We start from the raw sequence: 20,842 nt of genomic DNA, 5'->3' as shown, positions 1-20,842 counted from the left end.
ACGAGAGGTGACCAGGACGCGTGTGCTTTATTTTGTATGAATTTTTCACTCGAAGACTTCAAACGTAACGTTTTTGAGTCTGAGCTGATTGGCTGTGGTCCGTGTGGGGGTGGGCTGTAGGCAGGTATTCTCAGAGGACAGAGAGGGAGTCAAAGAGCACTGATGATGGTGAGGAGGATGATGAGGACGTCTGATAAGGGCCAGCTGCACTTAACCTGTGAGTGTTCTTAATGTTTTGGCTCACTAACACAGCCGACTTTCTTCTTCTGTGGTTCACTGCAGCGTTATCTGAGGAACTTGTTCCGAGTGATGCTGTCGTCCTCCAGCTCGCCCCTCCGAGCGGACGAAGACGGCCTTTTCCATCTGTCCAAACGAGACGTCTGCGACTTCTCCTCGTTCTTCAAGAAAGGCGTCTTCGAGTACAGTAGCCACGGCACCGGCTGACCGCCGCGCCGCATCAGAGGGCGGCGGAAACCTCTGACAAACCAAAACATAAACAGAACTGCTCGGTGCCTTTTTCCCGGCGCCTCAGCGGGTCAGGAGCAGGGAAAACGTGCAGGTCAGCTTTTCCTCTCCGGCTCCCTGCTGTCGTCAGACTCGGCCAATCAGTTGCTGCTCAGCACGAGTGTTTGTCCAGAGGCAGGTGGGACTCTGCACGATCCGTGGTCTGTATGTAACGCGCTCAGCTGCTCGCGCTCAGTGGGTCTGAGCGTTTTTAGAATCACTTCATTAAACCTTCACTCGTTTCAGAAGAGCTCCTCCTCTGTTTGTCACTGCGATCATCAGGAGGTGGATCTCTGTATCGCTGAGCGCCGCGCTGTCACGACACAACAGGTGAACGATCACACCTCGGTTAACAGCAGCCACACTGAACCTGGACAGTTACTGTGAGCGTCTACATTATGTATAATTCAGTTCAGCTTTATTTACACAGCGCCAAATCACACAGTCGCCTCAAAGCACTTTATACTGTAAGGTCGACCCTACAATAACACATACAGAGAAAAACCCAACAGTCATATGACCCCTATGAGCAGCACTTTGGCGACAGTGGGAAGGAAAAACTCCCTTTTAACAGGAAGAAACCTCCGGCAGAGCCAGGCTCAGGGAGGGGCGGGGCCATCTGCTGTGATTGGTTGGGGTGAGAGAAGGAAGACAGGATAAAGACATGCTGTGGATGCAGAGAGGTCTGTTAACACATAGTGAGTGAAGAAGAAACACCCAGTGCATCATGGGAATCCCCCAGCAGCCTACACCTGTTGCAGCATCACTAAAGCTACGTTCACACTGCAGGCGAAAGCGCATCAAATCCGACTTTTCTGACCCTATGCGACTCATATCCGATCATGGTGTGACAGTGTGAACGGCACAAATCCGATATTTTCAGGTCCGACCTGGGTCACTTTCGTATGTGGTCCTGAATCTGAAACACATCCGATGTTTTAGTCACTGACACAAGACAGACACCAATTATCAGTGCCGAAGAAGACATCGTGAATGCTTCCTGTCCATCCCGTGAAACTGTTGGGAAGACAGCGTTGGAGAAACGTGAACATTTTATTTGTTCTGTACAATCTGCAGATTCTGACAGAAATCTGCAGCTAGAAGCTCCGCTCCTCTAAAACAGCAACAAGGATCATTATTAGGTTATTTACATTATTATGTAAATAACAAAATAACTTAAAGCAAAAACTGGGAAACGTAAAGTTCGAAGTCTTTATATTAACGGCCATCTGTCAAACAATGCTGTTGGTCTGGGTCTAAACAGAGCGCGTTGTGTGGGACGTCTTCTTTTGCGCATGCGGGCGCTTTGAGCGTTCACACTAGAGCACGTTTGTGTGAATGAGCAGACAAAAAAAATCTGATTTGATCAAAAAATCGGAATTGAGCATCAAGACCTGCAGTGTGAACGTAGCCTGAGGGAGGATGCAGGGTCACCTGGTCCAGCCCTAACTATATGCTTTAGCAAAAAGGAAAGTTTGAAGCCTAATCTTGAAAGTAGAGATAGTGTCTGTCTCCTGAATCCAAACTGGAAGCTGGTTCCACAGAAGAGGGGCCTGAAAACTGAAGGCTCTGCCTCCCATTCTACTTTTAAATACTCTAGGAACAACAAGTAGGCCTGCAGAGCGAGAGCGAAGTGCTCTAATAGGGTGATATGGTACTACAAGGTCATTAAGATAAGATGGGGCCTGATTATTTAATCCAGTGAAGGGAAGCCAAAACAGGAGAAATCTGCTCTCTCTTTCTAGTCCCTGTCAGGACTCTTGCTGCAGCATTTTGGATCAGCTGAAGGCTTTTCAGGGAGTTTTTAGGACTTCCTGATAATAATGAATTACAGTCGTCCAGCCTGGAAGTAATAAATGCATGAACTAGTTTTTCAGCGTCACTCTGAGACAGGATATTTCTAACTTTAGAGATGTTGCACAAATGGAAGAAAGCAGTCTGACATATTTGTTTAATATGTGTGTTGAAGGACATGTCCTGGTCAAACATGACTCCAAGGTTCCTCACAGCGTTACTGGAGGCCAAGGTAATGCCATCCAGGGTAAGAATCTGGTTAGATACCATATTTCTAAGCTTTTCAGGGCCGAGTACAATAACCTCAGTTTGATCTGAATTAAGAAGCAGAAAGTTAGCGGCCATCCAGGTCTTTATGTCTTTAAGACATTCCTGCAGTTTAACTCATTGAGTCGGAAGAATGACGAGAGACGCCCAGAACGTTACCTAGATCACGGTTTGGGCTGTGAGTGCTGCTCTCAGACAGATCGAACTTTTACAGAATCACTGGGAAAAACTTTAAAACTTTAACTTCTGGGCTTAAAATAAGAAGTGAATCACACAGTTTCACAGCCTGATGCACAAACTGGTTGCTCTCTGGACCGTTTCCTCCTCCGTAACAGCCGAGGACATTTAAATTGTATTAAAAGTTTTCATGATTAGGGGCGTGGCCTCTGACTGACAGGTGGATGGTGACACAGGCAGCTGTAGCCTCTGGACGTGTTCGTGATGTTGGGGTGTTTTTAGCTGCTGTGAGGTTACTGTAGTAACAGACCAATTAAGAAGGCGGAGCTCCAGGTTTGATGTTCAGTGAAGCAGAAACAGTGACGTTTCTAATAACTGACTTTTCTACATTGACCATGTATTTAAATAAAAGCTGACATGTGGATCCTGTTGTTTCTCTTTTCCTTGTTGCCGGTCTCGTGTTTCACAGCTGCACATTAATCACTTTCATGCTAAGCGTGCAGCGATCGTGCTCCGCCCTCGCGCTCCGCCCTCGTGTCGGAGTGAATCCCTGCTGTTTGTCTTTAAGGGAAAAGAACCAAAACCTTTCAGTGCAGACCAATAAAAATTCAAAGTCCAACCAAAAGAAGTTTTATTTAGTTTGTTTTGGTAGATCAGCAGCAGCAGTGAGGTCTGTAAACAATAACAGCAGAAATATTCAGTCAGAAGGATCAAGTTTTCTTTCCACATTATTGGAGAAGCTTCGTGGAACGATTCAGTCACATCTTCAGAAGGAAATGCGTTTTATTTTGAAAGAGTTTAACTTCTTTTCAAATCCGTGGCGGCAAGTTCGTGGCGGCCGGTCCCTCCAGGATCTGCTGCGCAGGTTCAAGTCTTCAGCCCCTCCCTCTGCTCGTCGTACCCCTGCACAGAAACGCTCAGTCAGTCACCACCTGAGCTGCTGACAGGTGAGCTGTGCCCCGCCCACCACCGCTCACCTTACACTGCTGAGCCAGGTCCTCCTTTAAGGCCGCGATGGTGTTGTGCTTCTGCTCCACGATGGCCTACAAAGGTCAGACATGTGAGCGCTCGGATCTAATTGGATGTGGAGACGTTTATCTGCACATCTTCGTGTTAACGATTGGCTTCCTGTAAACGTGCGAGCGCCATCTTTACCTCCAGCCTGCTGGCGGCGCTGCCTGCTGCCGTCGGATCGGCGCTGGAGGCCGAGAGCGCGGCGCACAGCTGAGCCTCCTTCTTCTCCAAGGTTTCAGTGAGCGCTGCCAGCTTCCTCTCCAACATCACCGCCTTCAGCTCGCTCCTCTGCTGCACGTCCATGATGGCGTCCCTCTGCTTCTTCAGCAGCTCGTCGCGCTCCTGCTGCACCTGCGGGACGCCAACATGGTCACAACCGTCAACATCATGGATGGAGGCAGGAGAGGAGATGATGGGGGCGGGTTACCTTCTCAGAGGCCTGCAGCAGCAGATCGTGCTCCAGTGTCAGATCTCTCAGCTCCCTCTCCACGACCTTCATCTGAGCCCGGCTCTCCTGTCAGCGATGACATCATCAGTTACTTACAGTGGTGTGCAAAGGTTCGGGCACCTCTGATCATTTTCATGATCTTTCTTCATACATCATCTGTTGCTTGGAGCAGCAATTTCATTTAAATCTGTCACACAGCAGACGAACGTGATGATGTTTGAGAGGTGAAATAAAGTTTACACAAAGTGAGCAACAGTTACTCTAAGTTAGGCAGGTGCAGAAATTTAGGCACCTTTGTCGTTTTATTGATTCGATACCTTTCGCCTTGTAATCATAAGGTTGCTGGTTCGAGCCCCGGCTTGGACAGTCTCGGTCGTTGTGTCCTTGGGCAAGACACTTCACCCGTTGCCTACTGGTGGTGGTCAGAGGGCCCGGTGGCGCCAGTGTCCGGCAGCCTCGCCTCTGTCAGTGCGCCCCAGGGTGGCTGTGGCTACAATGTAGCTGCCATCACCAGTGTGTGAATGTGTGGATGACTGGATATGTAAAGCGCTTTGGGGTCCTTAGGGACTAGTAAAGCGCTATATAAATACAGACCATTTACCATTTTATTACCATTTTATTGGAACAGAGAATTTGTTTGGTGAGCTCAGCCACACTTGACCTACATGCAGGTGAATCCAACAGAACAGGAACAGGTTCTCAGTGGCAACATGGGAGCCTTAAACAACTGGAAACAAAGACTGTTCAACATCATGGTTTAGGGGAAGGATACCTTCTGGCTGCAGATGGTGTCACTGTGCACAAAGAGATGCTGTATGAGAGAGTATGCAGAAGAAGCCTGAGGTATGCTACAGCACGACTGGAAAGCCAGCTGCAATTTGGAATAAACTGCTGTGACTCATGAAACTAAAACTGAGCTCTCTGGACACAACAGGAGGCGGCGTGCATGGTGGAAACAGAACCCAGCAGGCCAAGAGAAACACTACCCACAGTACAATTTGGTGGTGGTCCCATCATGCTGTGGGGCCATGGGCCCGGTACTGGGAGTCTCATTAAAGTTGAGGGTGGCATGGATTCCAGTCAACGAAGGTCCAGAATACCTTCAACCAGAATCCAGACTCTCACTGGAAGCTACAGGAAGCCTTTAGAGGCTGTTAATGCTGCCAAGGGCGGATCTACTAAATACTGATGTCATTTTTCTGGTGCCCAAATTTCTGCACCTGCCTAATTTAGATTAACTGTTGCACACTTTCTGTGAATCCTATAAACTTAATTTCCCCTCTCAAACATCGTTTGTCTGCAGTGTGACATATTTAAACGAGATTGCTGATCCAAACAACCGATGATTTATGAGGAGAAGCCTCCAGGTGCGTAAAGCTGCCGCTCAGCTTTCATGTTCCTGAGTCACCTGTTTGGTCATGAATCTGTTTTCTGCACTGGCTTAGTTTAATATTGACCTCATTTATGTTTATAATAATAATAATAATAGTTATTATTATTGTAATACACTGATGCCGGTCGTCCATATTAAATGTCAGTTGAAAGTGGGAGGAGCTTGTTTCAGAGGATGAGATAAAGAAGGATTATTCTGAGCTGTGACTGGAAGCTGTGGTCACATGATCTCCATTAAAGACAGAATTGATGTCGCGGGTCTCCCTCTGAATGACATCAGCCATGAGCAGAAATGTTTTGTTGTCCAGGTTCTGCTCTGATAAGGGCGAGCTTCCCGGCGACCATGTGACCTGATGGTGCTTTCTCCCAATGAGCCGCAATCTATAAAGTTATTAACAGGAAAAATGCTCTGCATCACCATTCTAGTAATGCTAGCAGCCTCAGGAGCAGGGGCGGGGCCTATCAACGCCATGGTGGGGGGAGGTGGAGCTTTTAGCAACGCACCAGCATCTGGGCCTTGCAGCGGTTGTGCTCCTCCAGCCGGCGGCGCAGCTCAGCCAGATCCCGCTGGGCCTCCGGCAGAGCCTCCTTCAGGCTTCTGTTCTCCTCCTGAGCCTTGGAGAACTCTCGGGACACCCGAGCCTGCTGCTTCTGCGCCTCCGTGAGCTCCTCCTACCAAACACAGGAAACGCAGCGTGAAGACAGACGGCCACACCGCTGGCAGGTCTCAGCTTTATCGAGCAGTGAGCCCCAAACAAAAAGCAGCATTCTGGGAAATGTAGGATCCAGAATTTAACAGCAAGTTTCCTTTAATTTCAGTTTCTGCAGCAAACACATAGAAGATATTTTACCTCATAAAGAACTTGCTCTAAAAAGATCTGCTATGTAACTCGTATCCACAGCAGGAAGTGAGTCACAATGAGACAGCTTGGACAGAAGTTTCAGATCTGTGAAGATGTTCTGGTCAAACATCTCAGAAACGAGATCCTCATTCCTGCCCGATCTGCTGAAATGTGAGCGGCCCAACAGGTCGCACGAAGCAGATCGTTTTCGAAGAACTCTAAGCTCTTCTTCGGTACCCTAACCCTGCAGGCAGCCGTGAACTCTTTGAACTCTCCATCAGATCTTGTGTAAAAATGCTATTTCATGTCCAACTGTGTTACCTTTGACCTTTTGAAGCTGGAGGACTGCAAACAAACACAAAGTCTGTGAAAATGAAAGTTTCCAAATATTATTTTATGTGTAAAAACCTTGAATCTGTGTCCCTGTGTGTCACAGCCTTGAAGTCTCCGTCCCGGCTCACGGGTCTCACCTTGAGCGTCCTCTGGTCTGTCAGCAGTCTCTCCCGAGTGGACGTGAAATGCTCCTCGACTCTCCGCAGAGCTCGGTCGTGCTCCTCAATCAGAGCCACCTCTCGACTCTTCATCCTCTCGTCGAGCTCGGCAACCGCCACCTGACGCTTCTTCTTCTCCTCCTGGATCATCATCTGCATCTTCTTATGATACTTCACCTCGATGTCTGCGCAGGGAGGGAAACAGCAGCAGAGGTTATGAAGGAAGATGAATGGAGAGGAAGGAGTGGGAAAAGAATAGGAAGGAACTAGTACACGTGGGGGAAAGGAAGGAGGAGGTCGGTGTCCCAGGGCTGAAAGGCCACCTGATCGGCGCCGAGCTCACAGGTGTTCTTACCTCTGATCCTGTGCTCGTAGTGGTTGGTGAGCTCCATCAGCTCCGTCTGATGTTTCTGTCAAGGAGGAAGTGACATCACCGAGGTGTCCAGGTGTAAAAATCAAGTGTTAAATCGATTTACGGGCAGCGACTCACCAGCTGCAGCGCTTTGATGTGGCTCTCGATGTGGAACTTCTTCTCCGTGAGCTCCGCCTGCAGACCCTGAACGTTTCTGTGGAGCGCGATCTCAGACTGCACGTGCTTCTTCTCGACCAGCGAGGACGCAGAGACGGCCTCCATCTTCAGCTCAGTGATGGCGTTGTGCTGCTCAGACAGGACGTGCTTCAGCTTCCGCTTATAGACCTGGACAGTGACCAAGGACGGGTCAGGACTAAGATTAAGTTGAGATAAAGTCAGGATTAGGGTACAATAAACCACCAGCTCACTTCGATCTCGACTCGGTGGCGCTCCTCAGCCTCATCTCTCTCCCGGCTCCTGTTCCTCAGCTCGGCCTTCGTCTTGTCCAGGTTCCTCTTGGAGATCTCCCAGAAGGCCTGGATCTTGTCTCTCTCCAGCTGGAAGTAGCTTTTCTCCTCTTGCTCGCGGTCCAGCTCCTCCCGGAGGTGGATGATGTGGTCCTCCAGCTGGAGGTCAGACACGCTCAGGTCACTGAAACGTACCGCTTAAAACTGCCGTTTGCAGGAAATACACAGAGCCTCAAACTTCATCTGATTGTGGTGTTGCAGGTAAATCTATTTTCTCAGGCTGAGGTTACAGGTGTACCTAATGAAGTGGACAGTGTACTTGTTACTTTACGATCATAATCGGGCCTTTTACGTGTTGGACTGTGGGGCCGGGCCGGGCCGGGCCGCGGACCCCCTGATGGACCCCCTCACACCTCCACACACTGTGAGAGGCTAACGTTAGCACCGTTAGCAGCTCTGACCTGATCCTTGGACATGTCCTCCGTGGACAGACCGTCCACCACCGTGGAAGACTTCACGTTCCCGCCCTTCTTCTTGCTTTTAGCCTTCGGCGGCTGAGGACGGAAGGGTAAGAGGCGCGTGACGTTCCGCTCATCGGGATAACAGGCTAGGGCTAAGCTAACATGCTAACAACAACATGACTGAAAAAAACACCGGTTAAAGTAAAACTTTACTCACCATCGTGCCGCACTGCGCAGACTCACAGGGATCCGGAAACTTTAATTATACTGACAGAAAACTGCGGCTGGAGTTAAACACGTTAGCTGTTAGCTATCTGAGCCTCAGCTCCACTATCAACAAAAGACGCTGTCATGGCAACGCAGGACTGTATTACGTGTGTGTGTGTGTGTGTGTGTGTGTGTGTGTGTGTGTGTGTGTGTGTATTAACATCTTCGTGGGGACCAAAAATTCGAGGTTTACTATACTCGTGGGGACCAACAGCCCCAATTTTGAGACTAAAAATGTGGTTTTAGCGTGAGGGTTAGGGAGACCTTTGTGTCAATTAGATGCCCCCACAAGACATGAATAACCCACGTGTGTGTGTGTGTGTGTTGTGCCTTGTACAGTTTTCTCTTATAATTTATATTTAAAGTCTTAAACTGATGCTCTTTGGTCATTAGGCCTCTGAGAGAAAATTTGAGAACAAATTTTTATTTGAATCATTTGTAAGCAGAAAAAACTTGCAAGCTTTTAAAGCATGAATATTTCTTGCTGGTTTAGTTTATTATTATTATTATTATTATTATTTTGCTTTCCAAAGAGCAGTGATTCTAAAATAAACTGACATCATTTATTCAAAGATCACTTTTATAAATTTACACATAATATTAAAGATCTGCATCTGCTGCTGCAGCCTGTTCGTCATATTTTAAGACATTTTGTACGTAAACTGATTCAGCAACGTGAAAATAATTAGACTGTATCTAAAAGATGGAAATGGTCTTTCCAGGGCATGTGGGAGGGGCTCCTGTGTTCTGATTGGATAGAAGTTGCTGAGGAAAGCGCTGATCTCGGTAAACTGCTTCCTGATTGGTTCATGGTCTCAGTCACTGCCTACAGGTCTGACTAAATGAAAGTTAATTTTTGGAGGTGATGGTCCTTCAATAGTAAGGGAGGAGCAGGACGCGGGGGAGGAGTCTCACCCGCCCCTCACCCATGATAACTGGTTTAAAGGAGTCAGGAGGAGCTCCGGCAGCTGCTTTCTATCTGCAGAGGATTCTGGGTAAGGTGATACACGCAGGTGTCGGAGGCGTGTCCTTCAGGTTGGGGCCTGCACTGGTTGCTGTACAGAGGAGCAGTCGGTGCTGTGGAGGTGTTTGACTGGTTGCCGACGTCGGAGCAGCAGTAAGGGGTTTCCACCTTGGACTCAGGGGCTGGGCCGGGCTCCACGTCGGCGTGTCCGATCTCCTCGTAAACCACCTCGCTCAGCACCGCCCTCGTGTCCCTCGCTGCTTTCTCGGCTTTCCACAGTCTCAGAGTCAACATGGACAACAGCACCAGTGCAGCTCCTGCCAGCACGCCAACAGGAACTTTCCACAAGTCTGAGGGGGGCGCTGTGTCAGCACCTGCAGCCGTCACCTTCCGGTCAGGGTCGTCCTTTCTCCCGGTGACTGTTCGATCCACCACGCTGGGGTCTGTGGTCACATTCAGATAGGCGGTCTTCCTCTCATTGCACAGATACATCGAAGTATCAGACTCTACCACATTCCTGATAAGCAGCTCGTTGTTGTTACGGGAACTGAAGCGCTTCGAACTGCTGTTCACGTGACCGTTACGGACGGTGAGAAGAGTCACCCGGGTGCCTCTTATAGCTCGGCTCCAGGTTACATCTCCCTGAGCATGAGGACAGGTGAGCACAGCGTCCGTGTGCTGCCGTGTGCTGACAGTGGGGATTCCTGCCAAGGAAAAAGCAGAAATGATGATGTCACATGTCTGAATCTGTATCAGATGCTTCCTGACTCACGCCACGCTGACCGGCCTTCCTTCCCTCCAGTTATTTTCATCTTTTAAACATTTAAAGGACATTTCCCCTTTGTCTATCTTTAGTCTGTTGTTTCATGTTATGCTTTATTTCAGATAAAGAGATTCAGGAGCCTGAGGAACCAACAAACTGCTCTCTGACAGGAAGCAGCCTTCAGAGCTGCGTACGAACCTGATGGACGGCTCTGCGATGTGGTTTAAAATCAATGTCTTTACTTTACTAATATTTGCATTTTATTCATTTTGCTCCTGAAGGCGACAGACTTGAGTTTTCTGGACTTGTTGACCTGATAATAAAAATTCTGAATGCTTGTTTGATTTCTCGTTTAGTTCAGTCTCCGTGACTCTGCTGTGACGGCTGCAGTCGTGCATGTCACGCATATATCAGGTGTATTAAAGGACCACTGGCAGACGTCCTCTGGTGCCCTTTCAGCACAGACTCACAGTAAAACCTACAACCTGAATTTATCTCATATAATAAGAAATGAGATGTGATTAGTTTGCTTTAATAAGTTTATGTGAATTGTGCCAGTGAAGCGATCCACAGTCAGAGTCAGCAGATGTAAGCTGGCCTCTTTGATGATGTCGTTATGGTTCTGGGGTTAAAACCACCGTGAGCTGCAGCTCCTCCAGGAGTGGAGGTGTCCCCGGCCTCCCAGTGCCTGTGGACATCGTTATGGTCATTATGGACAAACTGTGATTTGCATGTAAGTCCAGAAACAGAACACAGGCCCCTCCCAACTATGTCAATGCCCACCTGAGTGTTGACGTCTCCCAGCCGAACGATGGAGTCCCACCCCACCAGGTGACTCCACGTAGGTAATCTGAACTGCATTTGGCATGTAGCAGTCAGGACCCTGACCCAGAGCTGCAGGGAAGCAACTCTCTCATGGACTGAGGGGATACAGGAACACCAGCCCCCGCCTCGTGCCCAGGGCGACTGCAGGAACTTGGTTCCACTGCCCAGCTGTATCTAGCTGCTATCTCCCAGCCACCTACAGTTGGGCCATGGGCGGAGCCCCACAGGACTGACTCCATTGGCTCCTCTCCTCAGACTCCTGCCCTGCTGGAGTTATGTTTCTTTTCTTTTTAAAATTAGAACCACTTCATCAGATGTTACAGCCTGGATGCTGAAGCCTTTTAAACCTGCATTCTTAGTACTGCCAGCCGGGGGCGATCTGCTGCCCCCGGCTCGAGCTTAGTCAACACCTCCCTGATGAGTTTATGGTCTGTGTGAATAAAACATGAAGTTTATTTTGGAAGTTTTGGTCTCGTTTGTGTCGCAGGAGGCGGGCGAGGGTTCAGGGCAGGGCTGTAAGCGTGGTTATGTGTGTGTGTTTAGGCTCAGTTTCTCAGTCAGACGGACTCATGGTTAGAAACACAGCGAGCCCCACAGAGAGGAGACACACGAACGGCAAATAAAACCTGCACGTGGCTCAAACGGCTCCAGAAGCAGCGCCTACACTTTCATATTCATTCTCTTAACACCGACTCCAGTTTCTGTCCTTTTGTTCTGCTTCATATAATCGTCACATAACATAACAGCCTTTATCTTCCTTAGATAACCAGAGGAAACAGTGTTACGTTGTTGCAGCTGTAATCGTGAGAACATGCTGACGGAGGCGTTCTTACCTGCAGCGCTGTGACAGACGTGGACACACAGGAGCAGGCAGAGCAGCATCTCTGCAGACGTCTCAGCGGCGGCAGCAGCGTTTCTATGAAAGAGGAACTTCTGAGTGACGGGTGGCTACTTATGGCGCGGCTGCAAACACTCGTTCCTAATTTGCTGACATCACACAGAGTGATTTTTGAACAAAAATGTTTTTAAAACACTATTTTAAAAAATCTTCTCTAGTTATTTGCCAAACCCATATGCAGGTATTAAAGTTCCTCATTCACATATTTTTATCATCTTAGGTTATTTCACATGGGACCAGTTAAACAGCAGGTAGGCGGGACTCGCCCTGGCGCGCTCCACCCTGCGGCGACCCTCATGAACGCCGTTTTGGGATCAGCCTGATCTCTCTGGTCTTGAGGTTTTTGATTTGCAGATACAGCCCTGATCAAAAGTTTCAGACCAAAACTCAAACTCTTTCTCCATCTGCTGGCCAGGTCTGTGAGTGTGAGCCTCAGCTTCCTGCTCTCACTGACAGGAGTGATACCAGTGCCACGTTCAGTCACTGACCACCTTTCTTCATCATTCGGATGCTCAGTTTGGACTTCAGCAGCTCGCCTTCACCACGTCTGCATGCGCCGAGCTGCTGCTGTGTGTCTGATATTTGAGTGTTTCGATCCCACTTCAACCGTTTGGTTTCTCTCAAGTTTCAGCCACGTGAACAGATGTGTCAGCTTTTATTTTTAGATTTCTAAAAGACAACTTCCTGTCAAAGACAAACTCTTTCAACATCATATTTGTCTTCTGTACATCAGAGTTCACGTTTCTTGCCTCTAAAACATTTTATTTTCATTAAATATGGCGTCTACAGTCGGCTCCAAGGCTCTACGGTTGGTCCGTGCCGCTCGGTCAGCCGGTCTTTGATAAATCTCCAAACGACGCGGTGGCCGAGCCTCGCTTCGCCGGTTTGGCCTGAAAGAGAAAAAACGCTGAAGTCATGGTTCTAAAATCTGGTTTTTCTAAAAGCAGAAGCTGTTTGTTATTCTGCCACGCTCACGTCCTAAAGATGGAGATCGCTCCACCGTGAACGCAGCAGAAACAGACTGAAGCGCACGGAGCATCAGGTGCTCTCACCTGAGACTCGTGAGGCTTCCAGCCAATCATGTAGAGGATCTCAAAGGTGGCGGGGATGGAGCCGTCCTCACTGCCGTACATCTCTGAAACATTTCAGGCACATGAGAAAAACACAGTGACACATGAACCGCCGCGCTGTGACTAAAGCGCCAGCCTGACGCGTCACTGATGAGCAAACAGAAACACGGCGTCGGCTCTGACTGGCTTCAGTGTTTGTTCAACTATCGTTAATTACGAATAACAGTTTGTTTGTTAGCAGAGACGCAGATTCAAACCCAGAACCTTCTCACGCACGTGCTCGTGTCAACCTCATTCAAACTGAGGCCACGCCTCCACCTGTTACCTACACCGCTGCCTGTGCTCACGCTCAGAAGTGCTTTATCCCTTTAAACCCTCACCTAGCGTCAGGTTAGAGTCTAGAGCAGAGGTGTCGGACTCCAGGCCTCGAGGGCCGGCGTCCTGCAGGTTTCAGATCCCACCCTGGGTCAGCTCACCTGAATCACATGATTAGTTCATTCCCAGGCCTCTGGAGAACTTCAGGACATGTTGAGGAGGTCGTTTATCCATTTAAATCAGCTGTGTTGGATCAAGGACACGTCTAAACCTGCAGGACTCCGGCCCTCGAGGCCTGGAGTTGGACCCCTGGGTTAAAGGGTGATCAGGTGTTCTTCATCCTCTGTTCCTCCTTTCAGCCCGACCGCGTCTCCTCATCCCTCCGGTTTGTACACGTGCACCTTTTCTGGCTTCCTGCTCGGACGAGGTGAACATGGAGCAGACCAATTCCCTCGCGTGCACCGGGCGGTACGAACAAAATCGGCCAGTCCACACATTTTGTGAATCTGACGCTACTAATACTCATCAGTGTATCACATGTCATTTAGCACCAATCAGACAGCGGCTCAGACTCACCTTTGTAAATCGCTGCTGCTGCTAAGATGGTGTCTCTGTGCAGCAGCGACTTCCTGTTCCACGCACAGTTGCTCTCACCCATACCTGCACACAGCACATCACGAACACTGCACTTTTAAACTTTAATCGAAAGTTTGTTCAAACTAACAGCCTCACGAATGACTTCAGATCCGAAACCGGTTCAGCGATCAAACCGCAGTGAGGTCATCAAACTGTTTTAGCTTAAACAGCGAATCCTGAAATGCTCTCTTATTCAGGCGGAGCCTCTGCCGCTCGGTTTGAAGCCTGTTTGCAGGCAAATGAAAGGAGGAATAAAAGCAGCACGTTCACTCGGGGACCTCCACGAGCCGGCGTCCTGGGACTCGGTCACCTAAAGCTCTGTGCCGACGACTCTGAGAGTCGCTGTGATCAGACTGAAGTCGTCATTTCTGGCTCTGCGCTCATCAGGTGCAGATCCTCGTTCGCTTTCCTTTGCTTCCACGTGAAGAGGGCGACTGTAGAGCCATGTTTGAATGTTGCAGGAACCACATGATTCAAACGAATGGTTCCCAGCTCGTACCTTGTAAATCCGTCATGACTTCCATGATTCCTGGATAATGAACCTGAATGTCATCGATGTCCTGGAACAAAGAGGCGGAAGGGTCAGAGGTCACCGTGAGCTGATGTAAAACATTCTGCGTGTTTAACAAATGCAGCCACGCTGACTCACCACAGTGAGCATGTTGAAGCCAGCTTGGCCCAGCAGGTTTCCCAGGTCGGTGACGGCGGTGTAGGGGGAGATGTGGGGTGAGAACCCGCCCTCCCGCTCCGTCTCGGCCAGCTGCAGGGAACAGCGCAGCTCGTAGAGCGTCTCGCCGCCCACCATCGCTCCGATGAACACCCCGTCCGGCTTCAGCACCTGGTGAATCTGAGAGGACGGCGCACAACGAAACGTTAACGGGCGAGCTGCAGTCAGTCATGGTATCGCAGCAGGTTCGTCTCACCTGTCTGAGAGCTCCGGGCAGGTCGTTGATCCAGTGCAGACTGAAAAGCATGAAGCTCAGCTGCAGTTTTAATGAGCACACATGTTGTTCATAACAAACCCTGGTCCTCTCAGTCTAGACCCACTTTATTTCATACATTTGATTTTTTTAACCTTAAAATCACTCGTTGCATTTCTGGACATAAAAATCTAACGACATGATTATCGGTTATTATTTATTCACGATGTCCTTCAGTTCCATTAGCAACCATTTAAAAATATATGATGAATTTAATCTTTTCAAACTGTGACTGAGATAATCAGCACAAATCACATGATCAATATATTTGACTTCATTCACATTAAACAGTGTAAAAGAAACATAAACAGGCTGCAGACAGGAAGATACCGCCAACGCCGGAAACGTGCTCGTCATCTCCGAGCATGACGCTCCCTGAAGACCAACACAGAGAGACTGAGGAGGAGCTTCTTCCCGCAGGCGATACGGTCTCTCAATCACACCACCACACAGTACTGACCCACACATATGGTTCTTACACACACACTGGACTTTCTGGACTTTGTTTTCACTTCATCACTTAAATCACTTTAAGCATATTTGCACTGCACAAGACATAATGTGGATTGCACAACACTGGTCACTATATTCTTCATTTCCAGTTAATACTTGTACAGCTGCTGTTATTGTGTATATATTTATTTATATTTCTTCATACATCTTATATAGTTCTATATTGTGTATTTTGTTGTACAGTTATTTTATTTTCAACTTTAATTTTTATATTTTATTTTATTCCTTCCTAGTTAAATTTACCCTTTTTAATTTTCATATTTATTTCCTATCCTATTCATAGTCTTTTTTGCTTTAGGTCACGAGCAGTTGTGTAAGCATTTCACTGCATATCGTACTGTGTATGACTGTGTACGTGACAAATGAAATTTGAATTTGAATTTTATTTAGGAAGTTATTAAAAAGCTGTGAAAGGCAGTGAAACAGGCACAGAGACTCAGAATAACCAAGTAAGATGTTAGAACGAGGTTCAAACTGAAAACAACCACAAAGACACACAAATTATAAAAAAGACACAAAAAACAAGAAAACATGAACCTGACATAAAACACTACTGTAGGAAACCATTAAAAAAGCTCAGACGCCATCTCGTGGCTGAAGTTGGTACTGCAGCAAACAGTCGGTCACTCAAACCTTTTCTGTGAAACAAGCTGCTGTGAAACAAGCTGCTGTGAAACAAGCTGCAGTGAAACGAGCTGCAGTGAAACGAGCTGCTGTGAAACAAGCTGCTGTGAAACAAGCTGCAGTGAAACGAGCTGCACTGAAACAACCTGCACTGAAACAACCTGCACTGAAACGAGCTCTGGTACTCACGCCAAGCTGCTCACTACCAGGTCGAAGGTGTTTTCTTTGAACGGCAGAAACTCCTCGTCAGCCAGGACGCAGTGAGTCGGGATCTCGCTCGGCCTCCTCCGTCTCTGATCAGAAAACAACATTCACATATGAAATTACAGCAGTCTGCTTCAAACTCCTGCCCCCATCTTTGATATCTGAGTACGAGTCTAAGGACCCACCAGAGACTGCTGGGAAACGTCTGTCAGGCAGAAACGCTCCACCACCTCCTGCGGGACACATCGTCAGCACAGAGCTCATCATAACAGCAGTGAAACTCGTGCAGTGCACACAGACGCAGGCAACAAACATCTGAGCTCATGTTTAACGTTCTGCTCATCTCCCGCTCTCTGGTTTTATTCTTTGACTCTGACAGCAGCTTTACATGATTCACAACTCAGAATAATCCACCTTTTTCTGATTCTGTCTGAAATGTTTTAGCTCCTGTCTCCACCTTGTGCTGATTGACCGACTCTGGGAAGCCTACAGAGGGGCAGCACCCAGAAAGCTGTGCGTCTGTAGCTGTTATATGTTCAGTTTTATCTCAGTGTTTTTATTGCTGTGGTGTCGTCTCTGCAGCTGTCAAAGCTGCTGACTCTGAGTCTCATGTTCACCTAAAACCTCCTCAGACAGTCTGTGATCGCACAAATCCAAAACTATAAATAAGAGTTCCTCTATAACTTTGTTTATTTTGGTTTCCCAACCTCACAAAATGATTTCAGGTTTTCTATTTGATTGTTTTGGTGAACTACAGACAGTTTGTGGAGATGACCATATAAGGAGATCTAAACGACATCAGCTCGTTACCGAGGTAACAAAGACTCGTCTGAGGCCTTTTCTGCACACCGAGCTCGTGACTTTATGTTTATCGTGTTTAACATGAGCAACAGTGTGACGTCATAGCAGAAACAGCAGAGCTTTAGCTTGAGCTGTGCTCATCGGTTCATCTCTGATCAGGAAATCCGACCCGTCTGTAGCTGCTGAATACATGTGATCACAGCGGTGACCTCAGATCACCGATGGGTGCTGCACACACACACACGCACGCACACACACACACGCACGCACACACACGCGCGCGCGCGCGCACGCACACACGCGCACACAGACACAGACACACACGCGCACACACACACGCACACACACGCTAGGGCTGCCACAAACTATTATTTTGATAGTCGACTAGTCACCGATTATTTTTGCGATTTGTCGACTAATCAGATCATCATCCATTGAACGTAAAACTACAGCTTATTGCACCAGCAGCATCTGCTCTTATATAACTATCATTAGCTTACAGCTTGAAGTGTTTAAGGTCTGTGCTAACTAAAAATAAAGACGAGATGATAGTTAATTGAATTCTAATTAAATGTGCAGATTGTTTCGGTGGAGTTTAATAAACTCAGCCGATTTACTCAGGAACAAATAAAATACTGAAAAAAGCCAAACAATAACATTTTTAAGTTATCTAAGTGACTTGTATATGTTTAACCTGAGTAGGGCGGTGGGTTTGAAAACGATCTGCCGGGAGTCCGGTGCTCTCATGGCCCCCGGCTAGCTATCGAGCTAGTGGGTAACAGACGTCTCCGAAAACGTCGGAGCGCTTTTGAAAATATGTGGTGTCCTGATAAACTGAGCAGATATTTGAGGTTTACACAGCTACATTCTCGCCTGAAAATATGTTAAACGTTTATTTTGTGACCCAGAAAGAATAATAAGAGTAATATTAAAACTAACTAGCTGCCGCCATTGTTGACAACTGCGCTGGGCCGCGCTATGAATTCTGGGACACAGTTTCTTCTTCTTCGGGGTTTAACGGCAGCTGGCATCCTTGTACATGCAGTGCTGCCATCTTCTGTTTCAGTCCGTTATTACACTCTTAAATCCTGCTACTTATTCCTGCGTCTTTTGTGATCTTACAAAGCTTCAAACGACGCGTCGACTATTAAATCAGTCGTCGACGATTTTGATAGTCGACGTAATCGTGACTAGTCGACTAATCGTGGCAGCCCTAACACACGCACACGCACACACACACACGCGCACACACACACACACACTGTACTTTGCTTAAATGCTCTGCGATGTGACTTCTTCCTCCGCCGATGTCCAGCGCCAGAGGAAACGTCCTGAGGAGACAGGAAGACAAACGGTGACTGTTTTTTATCCTGTCTTCCTTCTCTCACCCCAACCAATCACAGCAGATGGCCCCGCCCCTCCCTGAGCCTGGTTCTGCTGGAGGTTTCTTCCTGTTAAAAGGGAGTTTTTCCTTCCCACTGTCGCCAAAGTGCTTGTTCACAGAGGGTCATGTGATTGTTGGGTTTTTCTCTGCATGTATTATCGTAGGTCTACCTTACAATATAAAGCGCCTGCTGTTGTGATCGTTGCTATAGAAACAAAACTGCATTGGAGTGATCTGGCTGTGTGAACGTTTCCTGCTCTTTGACCTCCTCAGATGATTTCCATGACTTTTGAAGCAGACGTGTCTCTCTGTGGTTAAACTGTGTGAAACATGGGTCCAGCTGCCTCGTCAGGAACTCACCGTGCGATGTCGTAAACCCGATCGGCCACTCGACTCCCGACCTGCAAACCAACAGCACAGGACGTCTGATCAGCGTGGCTGGGTCTGGTTGTTATAATGAAATCATTTCCCCCCCTTTAGACAAAACAACAGGAACAACGTGTGATTCATTCAGTGAGGTCATCACTGATGGTGGTGTCAAACCCAGCTGCAAATTCTGATCTCATTCTCTATGATCCAGATGTTTGATGAGGCTGAGGACCAGCTGAAGATGGACATAAGAGGGACCGCTCAGGGTCAGAGAGGCTGACCTGGTCTGAGCGTGTGCAGAGGGAGGGTGGAGGATGAAGATGGAACTGCAGGGAGGCGGAGAGGAGGAAGACGAGGACATTTGTGGTGCACGTCAGTCAGGACATCTCTAATTGCATAACTACACGCGTGCAGAGCACACAGGAAACTCTGTTGATAAACTGTTATTTCATTTTCTGTGGAAAAACAAAATTGATCACAATTCTAACAATGGTGGCTTAAATTTGATAGATTTCAGTCCCCTAAATGATGCTTTCAAAAAAGTGGAGTAAAAGCATCTATCTGGACTTCCTCTCATCACGTGTTTTCACATTTGGGTGGCTGGACTCAAACTTTCATCAGCAGACTCATGGATCTGTAAACATCACCGTTCTCCACAAAGATGTTATATTTGGAACATCTGTAACATCTTTACAAGAATAAATCGCCCTTCTTTGAAAACTGGTTTAATGATGGTATTCTTCAATAACACTGGCTCTTCCTTCCAGGTGTAACATCCCAGTGTCCCCACACCTGTCCAAGCCCCGCCCTGTCCTGACAGAGTCTCCATCAGGTCAGATGTGTTTCTCCTCTTGTAGATTAGGTCTCTTTATCTCTGTTCCTCCTCCCATTTCTTTCTGGACTCATGTTGTCGAGGGCGCTGATTGGATAAAGGTTTGGTCTTTGCCACAAAAAATCCTCCTTACTAACAAAGTGAAGGAGATTTCATTTAAGCTCATTCATAGATTTGATCCTGTCAAAGCTTCCTTCAAAAACAGAAGAGCGATACAGAAACATTTGCCTTTACTCAGCTTTTATGGAAACATATCGTTAGTTTCATCTCTGACAGCGTCTTTAGTGAGAAAGACTCTCGTGCTTTTCCCTCATCGATCAAACTCCACATCTGTAAATGTAAGCTGTCCACTCTCAGGACAGAAACAGAAAGTTTGTTCCTGTCTCAACAAGAAAGCTTTAAAAACATGAATATTTGTAATATTTTAATGTCTTATTTAATTATTCAGTGTGTCTGAGTCACTTTCCCCGTTTAATCTGTATTTCTGTCCGGTGTGTTTACTTATACATACTCTTGCACTGTGTTATGATTTGGAATACAGTTGTGCAGCGTGTTCTCCGTGTGTTGTGTTTGTTGTTAAAGTTTCTGTTGAAATAAAGTTGGAGAAACAAAGACACAGAAAACCGGACAGGTGTGTGGGTCGGGCTCACCTCCTGCCTCAGGTAGTCGTACTGCTGGCTGTCCTGCAGCTGAGCGGCCCAGTCCTTCTGCCTCTGCTTCATCTCCCTGCTGAACACGTTCATGCGGCCTCCGCCCGACAGCCCGGAGCGCCCGGCCCCCGGTGGCCCGGTCCCGTTGAGACCGGCCCCGGAGAGCCGGCTCCAGCCGCCCGCGGAGCTCGCAGGGAGGCCGAGCCGCAGGAGCCTCCGACACAGCCTGCCGCTCATCCCGCGGAACAAACTCACAGACACCAACACGGAGACTTCCGAGCCTCCACACCGGGTCACCTCCGAGGGGAGAGACCCAAAACCCGGACCGGCCTCAGCTGAGCTCACCGGAAACCCCGGAAACGGATCACAGCCTGAGAACGGAAGTAAAATTGAATAAAATAAGATCAAAATAAAATGACTTAAATTAAATAAAATAATATATAAACAATACAGTGATAATTAAATTAATAAGTTAATTTAATCAAATTAATTAAATTAATAAAATAATTTGCGTTTGTTGTTTGCCGTGTCACGCTGT

The 20,842-nt window shown here is 47.7% G+C and overlaps 4 protein-coding genes and 1 long non-coding RNA gene across 11 annotated transcripts in view; 2 read left to right on the top strand and 3 right to left on the bottom strand.

Moving 5' to 3' along the window:
- The window catches only part of kif16ba (kinesin family member 16Ba), a 28,723-nt gene extending 18,182 nt beyond the window's left edge, over positions 1-10,541 (top strand). For 5 of the 6 annotated variants that reach the window (XM_080302258.1, XM_080302259.1, XM_026169445.2 and 2 more), the window contains one exon: positions 283-3,166. In XM_080302258.1, coding sequence (XP_080158384.1) covers positions 283-444 — 162 coding nt within the window. In that variant the 3' untranslated portion in view covers positions 445-3,166. Of the gene's footprint in view, positions 1-282; positions 3,167-10,325 lie in introns of those variants that run through there. The other variant, XM_080302260.1, reaches the window with a different exon arrangement.
- On the bottom strand, positions 3,357-8,590 carry LOC113023467 (dynein regulatory complex subunit 4-like). 2 transcript variants are annotated; one of them, XM_026169486.2, is made up of 11 exons: positions 8,427-8,590; positions 8,210-8,302; positions 7,710-7,907; positions 7,420-7,626; positions 7,285-7,339; positions 6,909-7,114; positions 6,101-6,268; positions 4,184-4,270; positions 3,898-4,107; positions 3,720-3,785; positions 3,357-3,645 (listed from the first exon to the last, which is right to left on the bottom strand). In XM_026169486.2, exons 1-11 carry the CDS (start codon positions 8,427-8,429, stop codon positions 3,610-3,612), a joined length of 1,329 nt encoding a protein of 442 aa, XP_026025271.2. In that variant the 5' UTR covers positions 8,430-8,590; the 3' UTR covers positions 3,357-3,609. The 2 variants fall into 2 exon arrangements, with proteins under 2 accessions (XP_026025271.2, XP_080158424.1); XM_080302298.1 differs by lacking the exon at positions 8,210-8,302 and having other exon boundaries at positions 8,427-8,577.
- On the bottom strand, positions 9,018-12,429 carry LOC113023474 (uncharacterized). The gene is made up of 2 exons (XM_026169498.2): positions 11,862-12,429; positions 9,018-10,144 (listed from the first exon to the last, which is right to left on the bottom strand). Exons 1-2 carry the CDS (start codon positions 11,908-11,910, stop codon positions 9,426-9,428), a joined length of 768 nt encoding a protein of 255 aa, XP_026025283.2. The 5' UTR covers positions 11,911-12,429; the 3' UTR covers positions 9,018-9,425.
- Positions 12,430-12,564: 135 nt separating this feature from the next.
- ndufaf5 (NADH:ubiquinone oxidoreductase complex assembly factor 5) lies at positions 12,565-20,662 on the bottom strand. The gene is made up of 11 exons (XM_026169496.2): positions 20,305-20,662; positions 18,814-18,854; positions 18,337-18,400; positions 16,454-16,501; positions 16,254-16,357; positions 14,871-14,910; positions 14,597-14,794; positions 14,447-14,507; positions 13,888-13,971; positions 12,979-13,061; positions 12,565-12,816 (listed from the first exon to the last, which is right to left on the bottom strand). The coding sequence occupies exons 1-11, from the start codon at positions 20,539-20,541 to the stop codon at positions 12,754-12,756; spliced, it is 1,023 nt and encodes a 340-aa protein (XP_026025281.1). The 5' UTR covers positions 20,542-20,662; the 3' UTR covers positions 12,565-12,753.
- On the top strand, positions 17,626-19,542 carry LOC145429187 (uncharacterized). The gene is made up of 2 exons (XR_013909407.1): positions 17,626-18,895; positions 19,034-19,542. It is a non-coding gene; the product is annotated as an uncharacterized LOC145429187 (long non-coding RNA).
- Positions 20,663-20,842: the final 180 nt, after the last annotated feature.

This window comes from Astatotilapia calliptera, chromosome 6 (genome assembly GCF_964374335.1).
Source record: "Astatotilapia calliptera chromosome 6, fAstCal68.1, whole genome shotgun sequence".
Lineage (NCBI taxonomy): Eukaryota > Metazoa > Chordata > Actinopteri > Cichliformes > Cichlidae > Astatotilapia > Astatotilapia calliptera.
The sequence above is the reverse complement of the archived record's forward strand: the minus strand, read 5'-3'. Positions and strand labels throughout refer to the sequence as shown.